The sequence below is a fragment of the Pelodiscus sinensis genome, chromosome 20 (genome assembly GCF_052426305.1).
Source record: "Pelodiscus sinensis isolate ZL-2025 chromosome 20, ASM5242630v1, whole genome shotgun sequence".
In the NCBI taxonomy this organism is placed as follows: Eukaryota; Metazoa; Chordata; order Testudines; family Trionychidae; genus Pelodiscus; species Pelodiscus sinensis.
Genome location: NC_143071.1, coordinates 11,849,590 through 11,872,910, shown reverse-complemented (window position 1 = coordinate 11,872,910; position 23,321 = coordinate 11,849,590). Strand labels below are relative to the sequence as shown.

The 23,321-nt window shown below is 44.5% G+C and overlaps 1 protein-coding gene across 1 annotated transcript in view; it reads left to right on the top strand.

Annotated features, from left to right (window-relative positions):
• SCPEP1 (serine carboxypeptidase 1) overlaps positions 1–16,187 on the top strand; it is a 29,307-nt gene extending 13,120 nt beyond the window's left edge. Inside the window, exons 9-13 of the mRNA XM_075903841.2 lie at positions 1,487–1,571; positions 2,499–2,612; positions 3,600–3,737; positions 9,650–9,813; positions 15,004–16,187. Of these exons, the coding sequence (XP_075759956.2) occupies positions 1,487–1,571; positions 2,499–2,612; positions 3,600–3,737; positions 9,650–9,813; positions 15,004–15,072 (570 nt within the window). The 3' untranslated portion in view covers positions 15,073–16,187. The remainder of the gene's footprint in view (positions 1–1,486; positions 1,572–2,498; positions 2,613–3,599; positions 3,738–9,649; positions 9,814–15,003) is intronic.
• Positions 16,188–23,321: the final 7,134 nt, after the last annotated feature.

The following is a 23,321-nucleotide window of genomic DNA, read 5'->3' as shown; positions in this document are numbered from 1 at the left end:
GCATGACTGGTTTCATTTCCTCATTTCACACTCTAATGCCGTGGTCACCAACCAGTAGATTGCGATCTACCGGTAGATCTCAGGGGCTCCAAGAGTAGCTCTTGAACCCTCTCTGAACTGCGTGCCTGCGCAGTACATTTACATTCGATTTTCTCATTTGAGGGCTTCAAGGAAGGGGCGGGGCGGTAGATCTTCGCCTGTTCTGAGACTTAAAAAGTGATCTTGGGTGTAAAAATGTTGGAGATCACTGCTCTAATGTGATCTTGGCCTACCTTTTTCCCTTTCTTTGCAAGCCCATGTAACTATTCCTCCTAGCTGCAACGTAACGGTGAAGGCACAGCTGCTCCAGCTATGAATCGGCTTCTGACTTGTACAGCATAACTTCTAAATATTGAAAATGAGACCCTACAAAACGTAACTTTAATGGAAACACACCTCTTTTCTGGGGCCACCTCCATGCTACTGGCTATATGAAGGATATGATGCATCTAGAATTCTTGGATTCAGCTAGATATTATGAATTGGTTGCATCAGTAGTTCCAGAGTATGGATGCCACATATTGACTGCCATGGCTGAGACTGGCATGATAGCAGGAAACTAAGCAATGGGAAGCCTTCTATTGGGGAAAGGAGCTTCTGAGGCTACATCTAGACTACATCTCTCTGTCAACAGAGGGATGCAAATCAAGCACGTCGAAACTGCTAATGAAGCAGGGATTTAAATATCCCCTGCTTCATTAGCATAAACATGGCCGCTGCTTTTTTTCGAAATGGAGCTTTTTCGGAAAAAAACGGCAGTCTAGACACGGATCTGTTGAAAATAAACCCTTTTTCGACAGATCCTGTATTCCTCAAAAAATGAGGGTTACAGGATCTGTCGAAAAAGGGTTTATTTTCGACACATCCGCGTCTAGACTGCCATTTGGTTTGTTTGTTTTTTCAAAAAAGCTCCATTTCGAAAAAAAGCGGTGGCCATGTTTATGCTAATGAAGCGCGGGATATTTAAATCCCTGCTTCATTAGCAATTTTGACATGCCTAATCTACATCTTTCTGTCAATAGAGAGGTGTAGTTTAGACGCAGCCAGGGAGATATGTGGCACTGAGGTTATGGCTGCAGCATCTCCAGAGCGAGATGGGGAGGTGGGATTCCAGGGGAATGCCACCTTTTCAAGGCTGGGAAGGAAAATCAGTAGCAAAGTGTGCGTACTCTCCCTTTCTCTCTCTTTCTCTCACCAGTTGTGTGTTAACTTTGGGAATGTTCCCAAAATCCATCATCAAAAAAGAAGGGAGCAAGGCACCAGCAGCCCTTCCCAAAAGGCCTCTTTCAAAATAGAGCCCAAATGGGGAACAAAGTAAGACCCCATTTCAGAAGGAAACATTGATCACTCTCTGGTCCAGGCAGGGAGTGCAACCTTTGTGTCGGATTTTTTTTTCTTTTGACGTGAAATGTCCAGTCTAATATCGCCTCTTCTCTCACTCTTTCAGAATACGGACAATGTAAATTTCTATAACATCCTCACTAAGAAGTCTCCAGATCTCAAAGCCTCGAAACATAAAAACATCCTTCTTGGTAAGTTGAGGGCGGATGGTTCTGAAGTTCAGCTTCCAAAGGCCTGATTTGCAGAAGTGCTGAGCACCCAAACCTGTTGTTGTAGACCGTAGGAACTGCCTACCTAGGACATCTTGCAAAAATGCCTCCATAATTTTCAAGTGCTGAACCTACCTGTCTCCATATAGAGGGGGCTTAAAGGATCCTCTTGTGGGATATATGACTGCTCTTTTTTGTGGCATGTGCTTTCAGCTAGATACATGCTCTGGCTATTAATCATGAGCAGTAGTAAATATGTTACTGTGAAACTTCACAAATGATACCCTCCAAATCTTTGCATGTCTCGTTTCCAAGAAGGATACCCAAATGGTCTTCCATCCATGCAGACGATCTGATTAGACTCTTGTCTCCATCAATCTTCACAGCCTCACTTCTGCATCCCCTTTAAATATTTATATGGAAGTAAAATAATTGTTTTTTTTTAATTACTGTGTCTCTATTGGCTCCAAGAGACAGATAAACAGTGGAGGGATCAGGTGAAGAGTTCTCCTTACTTTCAAAAGTAACAAATGTTTGCAGTTCAAAACTAACTCATCTGGTGATGAGATGTGTTTATGTCCGGACTTACCAACTAATGCAGAAACTTAATCCCAGAAAGGTAATGTTGGGAACAATCTGCATTGGCAGAAAAAGGAACTAGACAATGTCTACTGACCATGTGATAGGCTGATTCTATCTTCTACTGATGACCTTTCAAAATCAGCAAGTCTTTTTTTCTGTGTACTATTGCAGTGTCAACAGAAGAGAGTTTCTCAGATCGGAACTGAATGAACCTCAATAGACATGTTTTTGTCTGGTGCTTATCAGACACCATCTTAGTACATATTCATTGTCTTTAAATCCAACACTCTATGCTGCGAAGTAAACACTTTTTTTCTTTCCTGTCAGTTAATCTTTACCGGAACCACATCCAACGTCTGCATACAGACAGCTTAAGTGACCTGATGAATGGACCCATTCGAAAGAAGCTGAGAATCATCCCTGACTCTGTTAAGTGGGGAGGTATGTTCCTACCTTCTGGCATGGCTCTAAAAGCAACTTTTCACAGAGATGCGTCTACACTACTGGGCTTACTCGAAATAAGCTACGTAAATTGAGCTACGTCAATTGCATTTCTTATTTCGAAATAGCTTATTGGTCTACACCACACTTATTTCAAAATAAAGCACTCTTCCTCCAACTGCCGTTACTTCTTGTACAATGAGGGTTACAAGAGTCGGAGTAAGAAGTCCTCCAGCTTGACAGTATTTCAACACTATTTCGAAATAACTGCCTGCTGTGTAGACGTGGACTAAGTTATTTCGGAATGGCGCTAGTTATGTCGAAATAGTGTTGCAGTGTAGATGTACCCTAGCACAATAGTCTAGACTAGTCTGTCCAAAACAACCTGGATGCTGTACCAGATAAGGCTACCTGACTTGCTTGTTAAAATTCTTATCCTGCTTGGGCCCAGCTGTTGGACAGGGAACTGTGCAGGTCTATGGGTATAGGTCCTTGGAGCTTTCTGTCTAGTTTACCCGGGTCTTGCCAGGTGCACACCCTGGAAGGGAGAGTTTGCTTCATACGTGAGCAGCTCTGTGTGTGAAGAATTCCTATCCAGTCTCCTCTGCTGGAAAGCAGATGCTGTGAGCATACAGGGAAAGGAGAGTGTGAATCAGACCTGAGAGCAATGCTGAATACCTGCCAACAGCCCTCCAGATTTGAAATGGGAGATGGAAACTGACAAAATCCGCAGGTGTAGTACTGTTAGAAACACATGCTCTGCTTTTTTGATATCCCCTGTATATATGTGGAACTTGGCCATTCTCCATTTCTCTCCACTGATTCAGACTGATCCTTGTGGTCTGGAATGCACCATTCTAGCGCTTGCTTTTACGCAGCAACATACTGCATTTCAACTCTTGGCAAGTCCTGCTGCTGCTGCCTCAGTTGAAAGATGACAGACTTAGTCAGTGCCGCTTTTTTTCATGTTTGGATCCACATGAATAGGTCAGTCAGAAGACGTCTTCTTACACATGGCTGGAGACTTCATGAAGCCTGTTACTGATATCGTGGATGCGCTGCTGGATGCCAGTATCAATGTTACCGTCTATAACGGGCAGCTGGATCTCATTGTGGACACCATGGGTAAGAAGATTTTTGGTGGGGAGCAAAATGGGTGGGGAGTAAGATACACACTGGTCATTAATAACTGTACTTGAATCTGAATTGCAGCCCTTATACAATCCCTCTCATCTATAGTAATGGGGACGACATAAGTACTAGAACAATGTACTTTGAGAAACACTGTGCTAGAATATCTGAGCACCTCAGTCTTTTTTAAATGTATTTATCCTCACAACCAGTGTTCCCGCTAAACTGTGTGGCAGCACAGCTTCACAGGCGATTCATCAACCCCGCCCAGTCAGAGGCTCAGGGTTCTGTGCGGGGAACCTGGGTGGGACTGATGAATCACCTGTGAAGCTGTGCTGCCTAGCAGCTTAAAGGGAACACTGCTCACAACACCTCTGTGAGGAAGAGCTGCCAGGAAACGCCACATGGGCCATACACTCTAGATCAGTTTCCCAATTTTATTTGGCCACGGAACCCTTTTAAATTAGGAAGAATTTCGAGGAACCCCTACAGCCGGGGGAGGGAGGGATTTGTTGAGGGCGGGGAAAAAGGGAAGTGGACCAGGGAGACTTGCTTTGGAAATGCAGAGTGGCAGCGGGGGAGGGGAGGTGTCTGAAAGCCGGCGGGAAACCAGAGAAGGAGCCAGCGTCTTTGTACACCGGCTCCTCTCTGTTTCTTTAAGGCGGGGGGAGTGGGGGAGGATCATCAAGTTCTGGCTGAACTCTTACTTTCGCTTTGCAGAACCCTGGGGTTCCACGGAGCACCATTTGGGAAACACTGCTCTGGATACATATTTGCAGCCCCTGTGATAAGGCTGGGGAGGGGTTTGGTTTTGGAAGGACATGATGAAGCTGGCAGCCCCTGACTATCCCATCCTTGGTCAGACTCGTGTGTTTGGTTCCCCTCCTTTCCCATGAGCAGAGGGAAGCTAAGGGAGCCGTTAGTCCTTGAGAGCGCTGATTCTTCCATGGAGCTTTCCACTGAGGCAATTGAACAGACCCAGAAAAGTTTGTTTGCAGAGCTGTATACTTAACAATCCCGGAATAATTCTCAGTTAATTAGATTAAGGCCCACTCTGCTAAGAGCCATGGCTCTATGCTGATGTGACTGGCGGTAAATGATGGTATCTGAAAACATTTTTTTTTTCACCTATGGCAAAATAAGATCACTCAAAGCAAATTTGAAAAGCAGTGCAAAATGGTTTTTGAGCCGTTTTTTTGTTTGTTTGTTTGTTTTGACAGACTTTCTTTCAGAAATTCCAAGTGACTTATAAAATACTCACAGTGGCATGAGATATCTTAAGATGCCCCAAAATGGGCACAATGAGTCACTCTGTAAATTATGCAAAGCTTCTCTACGTGCCAATAGTTCCAGCTCAATCTGCCGATGCTGTCAGTGTGGCTCTCTTCCTACAGCCCTAAATAACAGCTGTGCACTCAGATTGTCCACATGGCAACCAATTCTGCTGGCAAACAGGCAAACTGAGTAGAGCTGGCTGGAAAATCGGCTCCACCCCACCCCTGCAGAAAAAGTTGCGCTTTTGATTTTTTTCCCCCCCTCAAATCAAAATATTTTAATTAGAAAAAGCTTCCATGGTGCCTCAGAAACTTGTAGTTCAGGTGCCTCTTGCTTCCATTCTTTACAGATTGAGCTCCCTGTACCCCCAGCACCTCCTATGATGCATCAGTCTCATCTGGGATTTTGCTAGTGACAGGAGGTGGTTGCATCATGGGAGCCACTGGCCATGTTTCATCATGGGAGATGTAGTCCAGCTGGGGAGCCCAAGCCATAAAAAAGAATGGGGATGTGAGGACACCAAACTACAATTCCCATGAGACATCACAGCTAGCCAAATCTACTATATATTTGAGCGAGTTTGTCTATCTGTGAGTGTGTCGGTCTGTTTTTGTTCAAGAACGCCTCGTAAACAGTAAGAGCTAGGATCTCCAAATTCCATCTACAGCTTGCTCTTATCATAACTTTAAAGCAAGGTAAGAGTTTGGTTGTGCCAGGATGTGCTTCGAATGGGATTATTTTCTGTATGGTTTTATCAGAAGCTGACAGAATCACCAGGCAGGTGAAAGGGTCTGGCTGGGGGCACTCCCTCTCTACCCAGGACTGCCACAACCCTGAGTCTCTTCTCCCTCCTTCAGCTTCCTTTAGGCAGGGTTCAGGAGGGCTGAAGCTTGCCCCCCTCACCTCCTCGATTCATAAGCATATTGCTGACTATTCCCCTTCATCAGGGATCAAGGGGAAAGTGCACAGTTTGCTGCATTTCTCTCTCTGTCTGGAGAGTGTGGGGGGCAGACGAACTTGGACCTACCCCAGCCGGAGGACATGCACCCCTCTCCCAGATGCCCACTGGAGGTGCAGCAGCCATGGAGAGGCGCTTCTCACCTGGCCTCAAGCTGCTATGGTGAGAGAGAGTTGCGAGTTGTCCTCTCTCCCACGGGCAGACTGCCTACTGAACTCCTCACCCCTCAACCCCACCCCAGTGCAATGATTTACATGAAGAAAAACAAACAAACAAGAGATAAGGACTTGAGCAATGCCTGAAAAGTCTTCTGGTTGAAATATTTTTGTTTTCCAGGCATTTGTTATCTAGATTATATGAAACTCTTCATAGAAAGTGGCTGCTTCCCATGGTAGATGTATGCTAGATATTGGGAAGACCAACATCTAGCAGCTACTTTTTGTGAAAAGTTTCATCTAATCAACATTTTTGAAACACAGTTTTGACAGAATTTTTTCCAGTGCTCGTCAAGAGCATGAAGTGCCTATGAGGAACAACTGTCTTGTGGCACAGCCTCTGCATTGGGATTTAGAAGATAGGGGTTCTGTTCCTAACAGTTCTAAAAACTTTCTACATGACCTTTGGTGATGCCACTCCAGTTCTTCTTCAGTTTCACCACCTTTCCTCCCCTGCTATCTGAAAATGGGGATCATAATATTTCCCTACACTCAGGGTTGCCAACGATAAATTCATGGTACTACAGTAATAAATGCCCTAAGTAAACCTATAAATAGTTATCCCCCAGGAGTTGCCCTAACTTATGATTTGAGGTGAATAGGCCCCTACACTAAACCAGCTTTTGTGAGGTACAAAGTGATGGTTTTGTCTCTCCAGCCAAACTGGAGGATGGCTGCAGCTCTGAGTTGTGCCTTTTGAGATGTGCGGCTCAGAATCTGACCTTCAGTCTTGAGGACACTGCTAACCATCGATCCATGAGGAATAAGATTCACTGTTGGAAACTTGCTTTGCAACAGCATTCGGAAGTAGAAAATAAGTTTAAGGGAAATGCTGGGCTAGGCCTCCGATCACAGGGGCTGGGAGATACATTCCACGCTAAGAATTTGATCTCCTTATTTACCTCCAGCTTCTTGAATTACATAGTATGACATAATTCCTAACTATGTCAATGTACTATAGTCTGCCAAGAGCAGCAATACAAACCTTGCTACTCCTGTGATGAAGCCAACAACAGAGGTAGATCCTGTTTTTGTTGCTCTCTGACACTGGCCATTATTGGGGATTTGATTTACTTCTGTGTCTTCTCTTTATGTCTTTCTAGGTCACCAGTATAACCTGTGATGCGTATTTTATTGTTAGCTGTTTTTACTACATGCTAGGTATTTTAAAGCACAAATAAAAATTCCCTCATTTCCCAAAGCATGAATAATTGAGTTATCTTTCTGGTCTGATGCTCTGATTCTCTGGCTATGTCTACACCACAGAGCTTTTCCGCGATACCGGAGGTATCCCGGAAAATCTATGCCGCATTCAAGGAACGCATCTGCTTTTTCGGAACAGTTTCCAAAAAAGAAGACCTATTATTTCAGCATCCCTGTATTCCTCACAGTATTAGGAATAAGGGATGTTCTGAAAGATGAGGTTTTTCCAAAATTTAGCCCTGTGTAGACGGGCCAAATTTCGGAAGAGCCTCTTTTGAAAAAAAGCAGAAAAAGGTACACAAATTTGCAGTTCTGCAATTGGCCATCAGGGTTTTCTTGCGCAAGAGCATTCATGAAGTGTGGAAGCTCTCTTATGCAAAAGCACATTGCTTTTGCAATGTGCTTTTGTGGTGTAGACGCGCTTTTGCACAGGAAGTGGTGGCGGAAGATCTCTTCTGCAAAAAGCTTCTTGCGCAAAAACCCTTCAGTGTAGACAAAGCCTCGGCATTACCACAACAGAAACCATCAGAAGTGACACAATGAGTGAGCCTAATGATTAGTCTGGAGCGGGTGGTGTTACAGGACATGTACACCCATCCAAAAGCACATGCTTGCTCAATGTGTATATTGGCAGTTGCTCAAAAGTTTTGACTTGTCTCTGTGACTTTGCACTTGGGATACCTAATGTGGATCACTGCAACATCACACTCTGTAGCAAATCCGTCAGTCTTCATTCTGTTTCCTTTTTCTCCTGTGTGAAGTCTCCTGTACTGAGCTGGACAAAAATTCTCCTGTCGTATGGAATTTTATTACTGGAATGTCTCCGCTCCTAACAGCTAAGAAAATATGGCACAAAATATTTCCTTTTCCATTCCTTTTGCTGGACAGCCCAGCAATCAATAATTCTGTACATAGATCTTATTTAGGATGGGAAAACTGGTAAGACACTTTGGATTGCCACAAACTGCTAATTTTGACGGGGGAGGGGAATCAAACTGCACTTTTCCAGCATAATTGGGTAACAGAGTAGTGGTTTTAAAAACAATAGCTTTTTTTATGTGTGTTGGAACTGGCCTCACTGTTTGCTGTCTCAATATTTATGTTCCCTAGCTTGCTCTTGAAACAAATGTTGGCTTTTCTGAGTCTCTTGGCTAAATGACTAACAAACAGCAAATCAAGGGCCCTCGTCATGGCTGTTTCCAATCTGTGAAGTGGCCTCTGAGTGCTTGTGTTGGAAACTGTCAACTTGATCCTGCAAAAGGCTGAACAGCCTTAGTTCCTACAACCTTGAGGATAGTTAGTGAGTCCAGCAACTTGCGGGAGTGGTGTTTATATTTACGCTCAGAGCCAGAACGAGGCTTATTTTGCCAAAGCGTATATGGTAGTGGGAACTACCTAACAGTGGTCCCTCTGCTTCTTGTTTCCTCCCCCCTTCTCCCCTATTTATTTTGGGTCTGGATGTCTTAAACTCATAACTCCGGTCATCTGAGAAAGTGGGCTGTGCCCATGAAAGCTCATGATACCATCTATATGTTTTGTTAGTCTATAAAAGTGCTACCAGACTTTGAGTTTGGTTGTTTGAGTTCCTTCCTGCCAGGGTATCCCTCATTAGGTTCTGTGTAGGAAGGGAGAGCTTCAGGATGGTGTACAGGAAAGGGAATGAAAATGTGTTGGAGTCGCAAATGCTGCCAGTTCTCCCAGATCTCCCTTTCCACATTGCGTTTTTGCTTGAATCTGAATATTGCTGGAATACCGACACAAGGTGATCTGAAGAGTGAAGCTTGTGCCCTGGAGAGGCAGTGTAGTCCAACGAGCAGGGCACTGGTCTGGCATTCAAGAGATTTGGGTTTTGTGTCCAGCTGTGCCATTAACCTGCTAGGTAACCAAGTACAGGCTGCTTCACTCTGTGTCTCTTTCCCTCTTGCCATTGGTATGTCTTGTCTACTAGCTTGTGAGCCCCTCAGAGCCAGACTGTCTGCGACTTTTAGAATTGATCAAAACCTTTGGATCATCTTCTGGAATTTCCACCAAACTTTGGCCACCTGGTGAAGAAAATCCTTTTGAAAAATTTCATTAAAACTACTTTGGTTACAAAAACAATTACTGAACATTCACAAATTTGTGACTGTCTATACTCACTTTATATTTGTTCATATAGTGTCTAGAATAATGGGACACCTGATTTCTTTTGGGACCTTGAGATGCTGCCTTACTATAAATAATAATAAAACATAATTCTTTTATCCCTAATTTAGGCCAGGAGGCATGGGTTCGGAAACTGAAATGGCCTAAACTGAAGCAGTTCAGCCAACAGAGGTGGAAGGCTCTATATGTATCTCCAGAATCCACTGAGACAGCTGCTTTCTATAAGTCCTATGAGAACTTGGCTTTCTACTGGATTCTCAAGGCTGGGCACATGGTAAATAGCACATTTGCTGAAAAGAAACCTAATATCTGTCAAGTTGTATCTGCCTGCTTTGCCTGCATAAAATGGCTAAATGCTTTCCCACATTTTCCTACGAGGAGAGGCTGAGGGAGTTGGGTCTGTTGAGTCTGCAGAAGAAAAGAGTGAGGGGGGATTTGATAGCAGCCTTCAACTTCCTGAAGGGAGATTCCAAAGAGGCTGGAGAAAGGCTGTTCACAGTAGTGATGGATGGCAGAACAAGGAACAATGGTCTCAAGTTGCGGTGGGAGAGGTCAAGGTTGGATATTAGGAAAAACTATTTCACTAGGAGGGTGGTGAAGCACTGGAATGGGTTACTTAGGGAAGTAGCGGAGTCTCCATCCCTAGAGGTGTTTATGTCCCAGCTTGACAAAGCCCTGGCTGGGTTGATTTAATTGGGATTGGTCCTGCCTTTGGCAGGGGGCTGGACTTGATGGCCTTTTAGGGTCTCTTCCAGAACATCCAACTGGAGCAGAGGGAAATGATCCCAAAGATGGAACCCTCCTTTCACATGATGTTGTGGTATCCTCTCGCACTGAGGATACCTCTCCAGAGGAGGGAACTCCAGTTTTAGGAAAAGACAGGTTTAAGTATTTAGGGGATTCAGTCATTAGAAACAGACAGCTGGGTTTGTGATGACCGGGAGAACCGCATGGTGCTTTGTCTGCCTGGTGCGAAGGTTACAGATCTCTAAAGTCTATCAATATGTGTCAGGTGTAGTGCTGGGGAGGAGCTAGTGGTCATGGTACATGTAGGTACTAATGACAAAGGGAGGGATAGGAGAGAGGTCCTGGAGGCAAAATTTAGACTGCTAGGAAAGAGACTGAAATTCAGAACTTTAATGATAGCATGCTCTGAAATGCTTCCATACACAGGACCAGGTAGACAGGCAGAATGGCAGGTTCTCAATGTGTGAATGAGGTGATAATGTAAGGAGGAGGAGGTTTAGATTTATTAGGAACTGGGGAAACTTTGGGGAAAGTGGGAGCCTATAAAAGAAGGATAGGTTCCACCTAAACCAAAATGGAACCAGATTTCTGGTACTTAAAGGTTGCAGAGCAGTTTTTAAACTAAGGGCTGGGGGGAAGCTGACAGGTGCTGGGGGGCACATGGATTGGACAGATACATACTAGTGTAGACATGGCCTTAGAGATTCTCTATGTCCTAGTAAAGAGGAGAGGATGAAGATGATAAAATGTATCAGGTGAGAAGCAGTCAAATGAAAGAGTCACATTTAATGACATCAGGTAATGACAGACAGCTAAGTAGTGACAAGTTTTTAAACTGCTTACAGGTTGAACCTCTGTAGTTCAGCGCCCTTGGGACCTGACCAGTGCCAAACCAGAGAATTTGCTGGACCATGGGAGGTCAATATTGCCTAGCAGCATTACCAACACTTCCCCTGCTTCCTGGGGTAAATTAAAGCTAAATAATAGCACAGAACACTGAGAGCCAGGACTGGGGAGTGTAACAAACTTAATGGACCACGGGAAACTTGGCCACACCCATGATAAGTGGACATCCAGCTAAATAAAATCATGCTTGACCACGGATGTTGCTGGACCAGCAAGTGCTAGAGTAGAGAGGTTCAATATGTATCTACAAACCCTAGAAATCTAAAAAATAATATGCGCGAACTAGAGGACCATGTATTAAAGGAGGATATTGATATAATAGGCATCACAGAAATTTGGTGGAATGAGGCTAATCAATGGGACACAGTAATACCAGGGTACCAAATAGATCGGAAGGACAGAATAAGTCATGCTGTTGGGGGACTGATACGATGTGAAAGAAAGCATAAAATCAAATGAAGTGAAAATCTTAAATGAACCAAAATGTTCTATAGACTCTTTCTGGATAGTAATTCTGTGCTCTAATAATATGAATATAACAGTAGGGGTATATTACTGACCACCTGACCAGGATGTTGATAAGAACAGCCGTACTGCACTAGACCAAAAGTCCATCTAACCAAGTATGCTGTTTTCTGACAGTGACAAATGCCAGATGCCCCAGAAGGAATGAACAGAACAGGTAATAATCAAGTGATCCCTCCCCTGTTGCTCATTCCCAGTTTCTGACAACAGGCTCGGGACACTATTCTTAACCATCATGTCTAATAGCCATTGATGGACCTATCCTCCATGAATTTATCTAGCTCTTTTTTTAAACCCTCTTAAAGACCTGTCCTTCACCACATCCTATCGCAAGGAGTTCCACAGTGTGTTGCATGGAGAAGTACTTCCTCTTGTTTGTTTTAAACATACTGCCTATTAATTTCATTTGGTGACTCCTAGTTCTTATGTAAGGGTACTAGTAAGTGATATGATAGAGGTCTACAAAATCATGGCTGTTGTGGAGAAAGAAAATAAGGAAACATTGTTTACTTGCTCCCATAACTAGGGGTCACCAAATAAAATTAATAGCAGGTTTAAAACAAACAAAAGGTTTAAAACAACACACAGTCAACCTGTGGAACTCCTTGCTAAGGGTTGTTGTGAAGGCCAGGTTTTTAACAGGGTTCAAAAAAGATTTAGATAAGTTCATGGAGGACAGATCCATCAATGGCTATTAGCCAGTATGAACAGGAATGGTGTCCCTAGCCTCTCTTGTCAGGAGCTGGGAATGGGCAAGAGGCGACGATCACTTGAAGAGAACAGGTAATAATCATTCCCTCTGGGGCATCTGGCATTTGTCACTGTTGGAAGGCAGAATACTGGGCTAGATGGACCTTTGGTCTGAGCCAATATGGCCTTTTGTGTATGTTCTTAAGGTTAATTAACTTCCTGGATTGGAGATCTGGCTTACAATCAGACTTTGAATAATACCCCTGACGAGACTTAATGGAACTAATTCTCCATTTCTCTTTATTAGTGTAAAGGACTATGCATTATGTAGAGCACAGATTGTAAAATGCTACCTTTCTGGTATGGTAGCATTTTACACTGAATACTTTGCTGGGGTTTAATTGACCATTGAACAAGGTAATGGAAAAATCAGATCCTTATTGAATCTTGTCTCTCTGAATTGTTTACGCAATGAGCAGTAATCTGCATTTCACCCATCTACATTGCGTTATGAAGAATGGATGTTTCTACTGTATTAAGAAAATGGAATCTTTATGTACTATTCAACAATCCAGAACCATAGGCAGAGGGTAAATCTTAACTGCACTTTACTTGCAGACTCCAAAATACAACAATCCAATTCAACCCACATATTGAAGCTTGCTTAAGGGAAGACCACCCAACTGTATTTAGCAGCTTCCCACATTTCTGAAACAGGAAACAGTTTCAGAACATAGCTACTTCATTCACTTCTGTTTCTTGGCCTTGCAGTGGAATTTCCCATAACTAGATGCTTTTAGGTCTTAATTGTATATTTGTGACCACCAGCCTCATGTGCTGATAGCTGCACCATTTCTTTCTCTTCTTATCAGAAAAGCCTTAATACATATAGGCTGTGTCTAGACTGGCAAGTTTTTCCGCAAAATCATTTGATTTTGCGGAAAAACTTGCAAGCTGTCTACACTGGCCGCTTGAATTTCCGCATGAACACTGACAATCTCATGTAAGACCGTCAGTGATCTTGTGGAAATACTATGCTGCTCCCATTCGGGCAAAAGTCTTTTTCCGAAAGACTTTTGCGCAAAAGGGCCAGTGTAGACAGCACAGTAGTGTTTTCCGTGAAAATGGCGATCGGGGCTTTTTTGCGGAAAACCGCGTCTAGATTGGCCACGGACGCTTTTCCGCAAAAAGTGCTTTTGCGGAAAAGCATCCTGCCAATCTAGACGTGCTTTTCCAAAAATGCTTTTAACGGAAAACTTTTCCATTAAAAGCATTTTCAGAAAATCATGCCAGTGTAGACGTAGCCATACACCTTCTCCCTTAATGCCCCTCCAGAAATGTTACCAGTAGGAGTACTAAAAAGCAGAAGGAAGGGACTGAAGAGTTGATTATACTTTCACTGGCATTTGTTTTTAAACGGGAGTATGTCTGTAATCTTCAGTAAAGCTACTCCCACTGGAGTAAAATTAGCATGAGATCAGAATTAGGCTTTGTGTCTTCCTGCCAGCAACCTTGATACAAAACAAACACCAAACTGCATCATTTAATTTCACTAGTCCTAGAACAGTAGTTCTCAAAACCTGCTCAATGTAAATCTTTGTGGACCACCAGCCAGCCACCTATGATGACAAGGTGGGTGTAGAAGGTAGTGGAAGTGCAAGATCTGAGTGGCAGGGAAGGTGCAGGAGTGGGCTGAGGGTGGGGGTGCGGTCAGAAGGGAGGATGCAGAAGCAGGGGGTGGGTGGAGGGTCTTGGTGGGAGGGTGTGTGTGTGTGAAAGTGCAATGGGGGTACAGGGTATGTTAAGGGGGGCACCACCCTGGCCCCATACCCCCAGGCATCACCCCGTGCTACTCCCATTGGCCGGGATGCCAGCCAATGGGAACAGCAGGGAAAGCCTCTAGGTGAGTTCCTTCAGCTGGAGGGAGGAGGAGCGGCAGCACATGGCATTGCTTCCTCCCCCGGGCAAGCTGGCCCTGGCCCATAAGGCTCCCTCCCTCCCTGCAGCAGGGAGCCAGTGCTGGCTCTTTAGGTTTGCAGGGGTGGGGGGAGTGTGGGGCTGGACCACCAGCATGGGCTCCCCCCAACAGGAGGGGGTGGGGTTGGATGGGGTGGGGTGGGGGGTGATGAGCTTCAAGCCCACAACCCACCTGCAAGATGGTGGTGCACTACTAGAGGTCCTTGGACCACACTTTGAGAACCACTGTCCTAGAACAATAGCCTAAGCTTGCATCTAGGCTGGGGCATTCACATAGCTGAATATCTGCTGGAGGCACCTAGAATTTGCCTCTAATGTTGTCAGCTCTTACTGCTTGGAAGGAAGATTGGCTTCTGTTTAAGGCATAAGACTGGGAGTTAGGAGGCCTGTTTTCTCTTCCTGGCTCTGACAGATTGCTATTTGACCTTGGGAATGTTGTCTCTGTTTCCCCCTTTTTACCGGATTGCAATTATCATTCAAGAGTACTTTGCATAATGCACTAATATCATGGAGCAGGTTGGAAGGCGGTCCTAAACAGCAAACTAAGTATGTGTGACTATGAAACATCTAGAGCAATCTGCTTCTGCAGAGCAATTAACACACTCTTTCCCTATGGCAGGTACCAGCTGATCAAGGGGACATGGCGTTGAAAATGGTCAGGATGGTGACACAACAAAAACACTGGTGACATGGATGCCAGCTGGTATGGTTTTCATGTAAAACTCCAGTGCATTAGCAGAACTTGTGCCACAGGCTGAACTTCAGAAGAAACAATCACTGTTTGGAAAGTGCAAGGCCTCTGAGGTTGTTCTTAAATGAAATGTTGCCCTTGAATTTGGAAACTGTGATTCTCTGCCTCAGTGCTGCTCACATTGACTTTTCCTGTGGGAACTTCACTGTGATAAAAGTGTGCAGCTGCTTCCTTTAGACAAATGCCCTTTGTTTATGCACCAGTGTTAAGAAGAGTTTGCTGCTTTAAAAATTCAGCTTCAGGCAGCAAACCTGCTTCCATAAGCGATGGATGCTTTTTTCCTAAATGGATGACTTGGCATCTGAGTTAGACAGCATTGCCTGCACCCTAGATGCTGCAGAGTGGTTGGGCTATGCTTTCATTTGACCAGATCCAGTTTGGACTGAGGTGTGTGTTCATACTGAACCACTCTCTTCTATTCTTCATCATCGTTGTGCATTATCCAAAAAAAAAAAAAAAAAGTTAATGCACTCAGTGCCCCACAAACATCTGTCAGTAAAATCTTCCTTTTCCCATTATTCAAACAAGAAGGCCATGGATACTTACTATAGTGTGAGTAAAATGACCCAATGGTTTCTCTCCATGGAATAAATCCAAGTTCTAATGGATAAGAGTTTCTGTGCTCCTGGGCTCACTCCAGAATCTGAAAAGAGGAAGGTTATTTGAGCAATAAGGAAGAGGCATAAATCAGAACAAATTACCCCATCCATATTTTGCTAGTTTTGGATTAACTCTTGCAGTGAGCTATTGGCTTTGCAGTTTGAAGTGGAGATTCTTTGTTTTCACTTGAACTGGGATAAATATAATTACAAATGAAGTTGTACAGCTGCAACCTCCTTAAAAAAATTGCCCCCTTTTTATTGACACTCTTGCAAGAAGCACAGCAACTTGTTCCAGTTGCCAGAATCCTAAATAAGTAGCAAACAGCCCTTTGCCTCTCCACATCTGAAACTTCAGAGCATTAGCTTGCAGCGATGGCGATGTAAGTCTGTGTAAACACATGTGCAAGAATTCTGCTGGTACAGCATCAATAAACCATCTCTCTCCTCTTATACTTGAGCTGGAACTATTTTTGCATTGCCAAAACTCCCTATCGCACCATCTACCTTTCCAATAAACCAGTGGATCTCACTTAAATGCTGCGTCTTTTGGAATCAAGTTAATTTGAGGCCTAAATACTTGTACCTCTAGGGTCTGGCTTTGGGGGATAAAACCCTCAATGCTAAATAATTGATCCAACCGTTTCAACTTTGCTGATATATTTTGATCTTTTGTCACATTTAACATATTCCTAAAGCCAAAAAAAAAAAAAAGCCTGAAGCAATGGTGGGCAAACTGGGGCACATTGGGGTTCTATGTGTGCCCTAGGCACAGGTTACCAGATTCTGCTGGTTTTCATCTGCGTAGTTATTTTCCTACCAGTGTTACCAAAGTGACACACACGTAAAGCAAGGGCATGTGAGGTGAGGTGCATGCTGATTGCACACAATAGTGATTGAGAGAGCCGTGTGCTCCCTCTGCATCCAGTCAAAGTGCCGCTACAGTTCATTTGGGACACCTCGCAAATTCTAGGGACGTCAGGGCAGTTTGTAAAGCTACCTTACCCCGAGAGACCACCTTGGTTACAACAATCTTGCAGCCCATTGAAATGAATGAGGGCCACTCCGGCGGCCCACTTGCTAACCTAGATTGCTCCTCAGGGTATGTCTAGACTACAGGGTTTATACCTGCATCTGCAGTGCCGCTGAGTTCTGTCGACATAACGTTGACAGAACTCAGCAGTTTTGTCGAAGGCTGTAAACCTCATTCTATGAGGAATAACGCCGTTTGTCGACAGAGTTCTGTCGACAGAAGACGTAATTGCATCTACACTGTCCTTTGCGTCTACACTGTCACGTTGACAAAGCGGCTTGCTTTGTCGACAGAACTGGACGTAGTCTAGCCCCTCTTTGTCGCCAGAAGCTTTGCCGACAGTATCTGTAGTCTAGACGTACTTTCATTTTCCTATATTGTAATGGATTATAGCAGTGTTGAGGGGGGCGAGGCCTGAGCCCCCCTGGGGGCATGCAGGCCCCGCCCCGCTAGCCCTCCAGCACGCATGCAACCCCGACTACTGTGCTCCCTATCACCCCCCCTTCCCCAAGTTCAGCAGGGTTGGTCCATTTAAAGTGTCCCACTCCTGTGTGGCACCGGGCGGGCGAGGAGAGGTAGGGGGGCTTGGGCCTACCCTCGCTCCAAGCCCCGACCCAGGGCCCTAAGGACTGGGGCTCGGTGCCCCCGTTCTGGTTGGTGGGGGGAAAACTCCACCCTGCAACACACCAACCCTCTGGGTCCAATACCCTGCCCTGGGTCGCTTCCTACCTCCCCTGCCGAGTCGCTGCGATGGCCTTGTCCGGGGATCTCCTTAAGGACAGCTCATGATGCCTCCGCCAGGCCTCCCGGCGGTTATCCTCCTCCGGCTCTGCCACGCTACGCTCCGCTCCTCGGGGTCCGTGCCTCCATGCTGGTCAGCTCTCCTGGGCTCTCTGCCTCGGTCTCTCTCTCTCTCCCCCTCTTGTTACTGGCAGCGGCGCCTCATTTAAGTGTCCCGCTGCTGCTACGGCTCGTGCGTCGGGCGGGGACCTCCTCAGCTCCTCCCGACATCCCCCACCCTTCGCTGGCTCCGCCCCTGCCGAGGGTGTGCGTGCGCCGCCCTGTGCTACGGCGATTTGCCGGCTCCGTGGCTTCCCTGCCCCACCGGGACCAGGGATGCTTGGACCGTCCCTGCCAGCCGCATCCCGGTGCCCTCCCCTGCCCGTGGCGGAGCAAACCAGGCAGGGCCGGAACCAGCGCAGGATCGCTGCTTCTCCCCAACACGCGGGGGATGGCACCGGGTTTGTGTGGGGCGCGGGTGCTGCCCCATCGCAAGCACTCTCTGCATAAGGCAGCAGTGGAAGGATACAGCTATGTGCCAACGCTTTATAGGTATATTATTATTAGCTAACAGCAGATTTCTTCTTCCCTTGCCCAATGCAGAGTCAGTGTGGCTGGCAAGAGGCAAGAATCTGCCTGGAGCCAGTTGCTTAGATGAACAGCTGGTTATGATCAAAGGGAGGGGAGACAAGCAATTTGCCTTGTTTCTTCAGTGGAGAGCTATTTTTCCTCCCAAGGTAAATGGCTTACGGTTGCTTAGCCTGTAAGCTTTTGAAGATCCATTACTTCCTCTGACGCTGTAGCAAGCAAGAGTAGGTCACAGTGCACTAGCAGGAGCACAGGGCCCACGAAGCCAGTGAATGCAAGGCAGGCTGGTGTGCAGCAGATTTACTCTCCACCTTGCTGTGCACTAACTTTGTAGACAAGCCCCTGCTGCTACTTTAATCAAGCCCTCAAGCGCTGTTGAGTGCCCTTTGTACTGCTTCCTCATCCGTTCCAGGCTTGCGCTTGTTCTGAAACATGGAGTGTCCCCATAGAGCAGCAACCATGAGGCTGATTCAGTCCCCCTGGGTTTAATTAGCTTCACTCAGTGCCTTTCCCCCCCCCCCCCCCCCCGCACACTAGGGAGCCCAGCTTTTACAGGTGGTGTGTTCAGCTCAGTAATGCACGTTCAGTGATGCGTGAGGCAATCCAAGAGGGATATTTTGGTTAAACAGCAGGAGCTGTAAGGCTGAAACATACTGGTGCCATCGCTGCTGTGGCTAAAAATTCAAGGTTTTTGTGTTGTTGTTTTTTAAAGTGGATCTAGGTAAATGTCTACTCATTTATCCATTTATCTAGGATCTAGGTAAATGTCTACTCATCACACTAAGAAATGGGAAAAATGTGCTGAGCTTGCAAGAAAGTTTAATCACTTACCTGAAGGTGGAGAGGATTCAGTGCTTTAAAGAGAAGGAGGTGCTCTTGAGGATGAAATGGTTATGGGAACCATTACCAGCACCCCTGTGCTGAGCCAAAGGCTTCTGAAGTACAATCTGCTCTGGGTCTCACCCCATTAGCTTCAATGCAGCTTTGTACCCATTCACTTCCCCAGGTTTTTTTTCTTTCCATTGTAATTACTAATAGTAGCTAGTTGGACTCGCTGCTATGGCACCTCCTGTTGGTCAGTCTGGGAATTAGCTCAGTTTGTTAGCACAGAGTCAACAAGGGAAGACCACTGTGGTCAACAAGGGAAGACCACTTCGGTAAACCTCATTTCAGCTGATCATCGGCACAGCGCGGCAGCTATTTTTATTTTAATGAAGCGGGGATTATTTAAATCCCTGCTTCTTTGCCTATGCTGAATAAACTATTTTACATGGCTCCGTCGACAGAGCCATGTAGTCTAGACATAGCCCATGAGTCAACTCTTCTGTCTTGCTAGTCAGGAAGAGATTCCTCTTTGCTTTACTGAGCTGCCCTTTATATATGGGCATCCCCAGCATCCTTCTGGTTGGCTCCCTATAAGCCCCTTACTGATTGGCTGGGCTCTGCACAGTCTTCCTCCAGCCTGCTTTAGCCTCTCCTTGAGGAAGTGGGGCAGCTGCCCCACTACACTAATAAGTATTTCTTCATCGCAAAGTTCTTTACAAACTATACCCAGGAATACTTGATTCACCACTCAGGTTCAACTACCTCTGGCATGAAATAGAGCAGCTGTTTCATACTGCACAACATCATTGAATTGCCTAGGACAGAAGGCAAAAAACAAAAGTTCAAATTTTCCAAAGGGATAACTGATTTTTGGGTGCCTACTCTGAGACACACGAGTGAGTTCTGATTTTCAAAAGATGCTCAACACTTTCTGAAAAATCAGGCCTCTCTAAGATGTCTGAAGTTGAGCACTCCAAATCACTCATTTTTGAAAATATAGGTCATAATGGACACATTGAACAAGAGCAGTCTGATTTCCATTCTACCTATACGTAGGCATATTGGAGTCCAAATATGGTGGAGAGACCAGCCTTAATGTACCTTTTCTGTCTCAAACTGCTATTGAATTTTACATGGCATGTGGTCAAGCCCTCTCTCTTTCATATAAACAAAGACAAGCAGCTCTGTAACACACCCTCCCACAATTGGTAGCTAATTAAGACTCAACCACTACATGTCCATCACCAAGCAGTTTCCTTCACCAATATTCATCGAAGTCCTGAGCAGGCCCCAGTTTTGCCGACTGCAAGTAGAGCTACTGAAAATTTAAAAAAGGTTCATCAGAATCCCAACATTTTAATTAAAAAAAACTGGGGAAAATAATTTCATTACTTTTTAAAAGCCATTTCTAGTTGTAAGATTGGATTGCAGTAAAACCGGGTAGAGCTGAATGCTTAAATAGAGGGATGACAAAGAACAAAAAGGAATTAGCTATTTATGGGGGAGGAGTTACACTATTGCTGCTTTTGATACAATGTTGAGAATTGGATTCAGAAAGCAAATCTAATTAAGTAACTCCCTCCCTCCACTTCCACGGCTCCCCTTGGCTGGAAAGAGTGAACTGGAGCCAATGAGAGCTGCAAGGCTACATGGCGAGGGACTCTTTAGGTAAACTGTGGTTTGTAATCTATCCTTTAAATCTGTACTTAATGACTGGCAGATAGCTAATGTGATGCCAATATTTAAAAAGGGCGCTAGAGGTGATCCTGGCAATTACAGACTGGTAAGTCCAATGTCAGTACCAAACAAATTAATTGAAACCATAGTTAAGAATAGAATTGTCAGACACATGGATGAACATAATTTGTTGGGGAAAAGTCAATATGGATTCTGTAAAGAGAAATTACGCCTTACTAATCTACTAGAGTTCTTTGAGGGCATCAACAAACATGTGAACAAAGGGGATCCAGTGAATATAGTGTATTTAGATTTCCAGAAAGCCTTTGACAAGGTCCCCCACCAAAGGCTCTTAAGTAAAGTAAGTTGCCATGGGATAAGAGGAAAGGCCTTCTCATGGGTTGATAACCGGTTGAAAGATAGGAAACAAAGGATAGGAATAAATGGTCAGTTTTCAGATTGGAGAGAGTTAACTAGTGGTGTCCCCAAACAAGGGTCTCATCCTGGGACCAATCCTATTTAACCTATTTATAAATGATCTGGAGAAAGGGGCAAACAGTGCGGAGGCAAAATTTGCAGATGATTCTAAACTGCTCAAGATAGTTAAGAATAAAGCAGAAGACTGTGAAGAGCTTCAAAAGGATCTAACAAAACTAGGTGATTGGGCAACAAAATGACAAATGAATTTTAATGTTGATAAATGCAAAGTAATGCACATTGGAAAAAATAATCCCAACTATATGTACAAAAAGTTGGGGACTAATTTAGCTATAACCACTCAAGAGAGATCTTGGAGCCATTGTGGATAGTTCTCTGAAGACATCCACTCAGGCTGTGTCTACACTGGGCCACTTATTCTGGAAAAGCAGTCGCTTTTCCAGAATAAGCTGCGAGCTGTCTACACTGGCCGCTTGCTTTTCTGGAAAAGCAATGATGATCTAATGTAAAATCGTCATTGTTTTTCCGGAAAAACTATGCTGCTCCCGTTCGGGCAAAAGTCCTTTTCTGGAAAAACTGTTCCGGAAAAAGGCCAGTGTAGACAGCACAGTAGTCTTTTCCGCAAAAAGCCCCAATCGCAAAAATGATGATTGGCATCCTGCCAATGTAGACATGCTTTTCTGGAAATACTTATAATGGAAAAACTGTTCCGTTTTAAGCATTTCAGGAAAAGGGTGCCAGTGTAGACGTAGCCCACATGTGCAGTAGCAGTCAAAAAAGAATCGGGAATCATTAAAAAAGGGATAGAGAATACGACAGAGAATATCTTATTGCCTCTATGTAAATCAATGGTACATCCTCATCTTGAATACTGCGTACAGATGTAGTACATCTAAAAAATATATTGGCATTGGAAAAGGTTAAGAAAAAGGGCAACAAAAATGATTAGGGGGTTGGAACACGTGCCATGTGAGGATAGATTAAAAAGACTGGGACTTTTCAGCTTAGGAAAGAGGAGACTAAGTGGGCATATGATAGAGGTCTGTAAAATCATGATAGGTATGGAGAAAGCAAAGGAGGAAAGGTTATTTACTTGTTTCCATAACATAAGTAGTAAGGTTCACCAAATGAAATTAATAGGTAGAAAGTTTAAAACAAAAGGAAGTTTTTCTTCACACATTGCACTCAAGCGATGGAACTCCTTGCTAGAGGATGTTGTGAAGGCCAGGACTTTAACAGGGTTCAAGAAAACTAGATAAATTCATGGAGGTTGGGTCCATCAATGGCTATTAGCCTGCATGGGTAGGAATGGTGTCCCTAACCTCTGTTTGTCAGGGGCTGGAAATGTATGATGGGAGACGGATGACTTGATGATTACCTGTTTCTGTTCACTCCCTCTGAGCCATGACATTGGCCACTGTCAGCAGACAGGATACTGGGCTAGATGGATGTTTGGTCTGACCCAGTATGGCCCGTTCTTATGTTCTTAAACAAAGTGACACAGGCCTGCTAGTGGCTTTCCCAAAGTGAGCTCGCAGAACACTTTGAGAAACACTGCTCTAGGCTTTCTAAAAGGCGCCAGGACCTTTTATAATGGCATCCCCATTCGTAAAATTTCCTCTTCAATAATGTTGTCCTGTAAGCCCTTGGTCACTTGCTTTGTCACTGAAACAATCACAGTTTCCCTCTATGTTTAGCATCACATGTATAGGCAGAAGTGTAATGACATTGCACCTAAATTCTTTTATATAAATGTTGACATTTTTTTTCCTCTATTATTATTTTTTCCTCTATTATTAGTCAGTCATCTTGGTCTTTCTGCTCATACAAATTGCTGTCTGGCTTTAGTTACTAGTACAATATATCATGATCTAATGTTGTTATTGTGTTACAATTCTAGTTGCTATATCCACAAATGTGTAGGAATTACATGCCTGGGCTGCCAGATATCATAGGATCCTAGATGGAGAAGATCTATTCAATTGTCTAATCCATCTCAGACTGAACAAGCCTAGAAGGCATTAGAAAAACACATTTGTTTAACACTCCTCCACAATGGCAAATAATTCACTAAAGAATTCTGTGAGAATCCATGTGCATTTTGGGTAAATTAGCTTAAACAATGCCAGCTGACATCAGTAAAGGCTGAGGCTGATGCAAGATCCAAATCCCTTATGTGGCTGAAAAAAATCTCAGCTTTAATTTCTAAAAGAATGGTTCCAAGAATCTGGAGAAAAGACTCCACA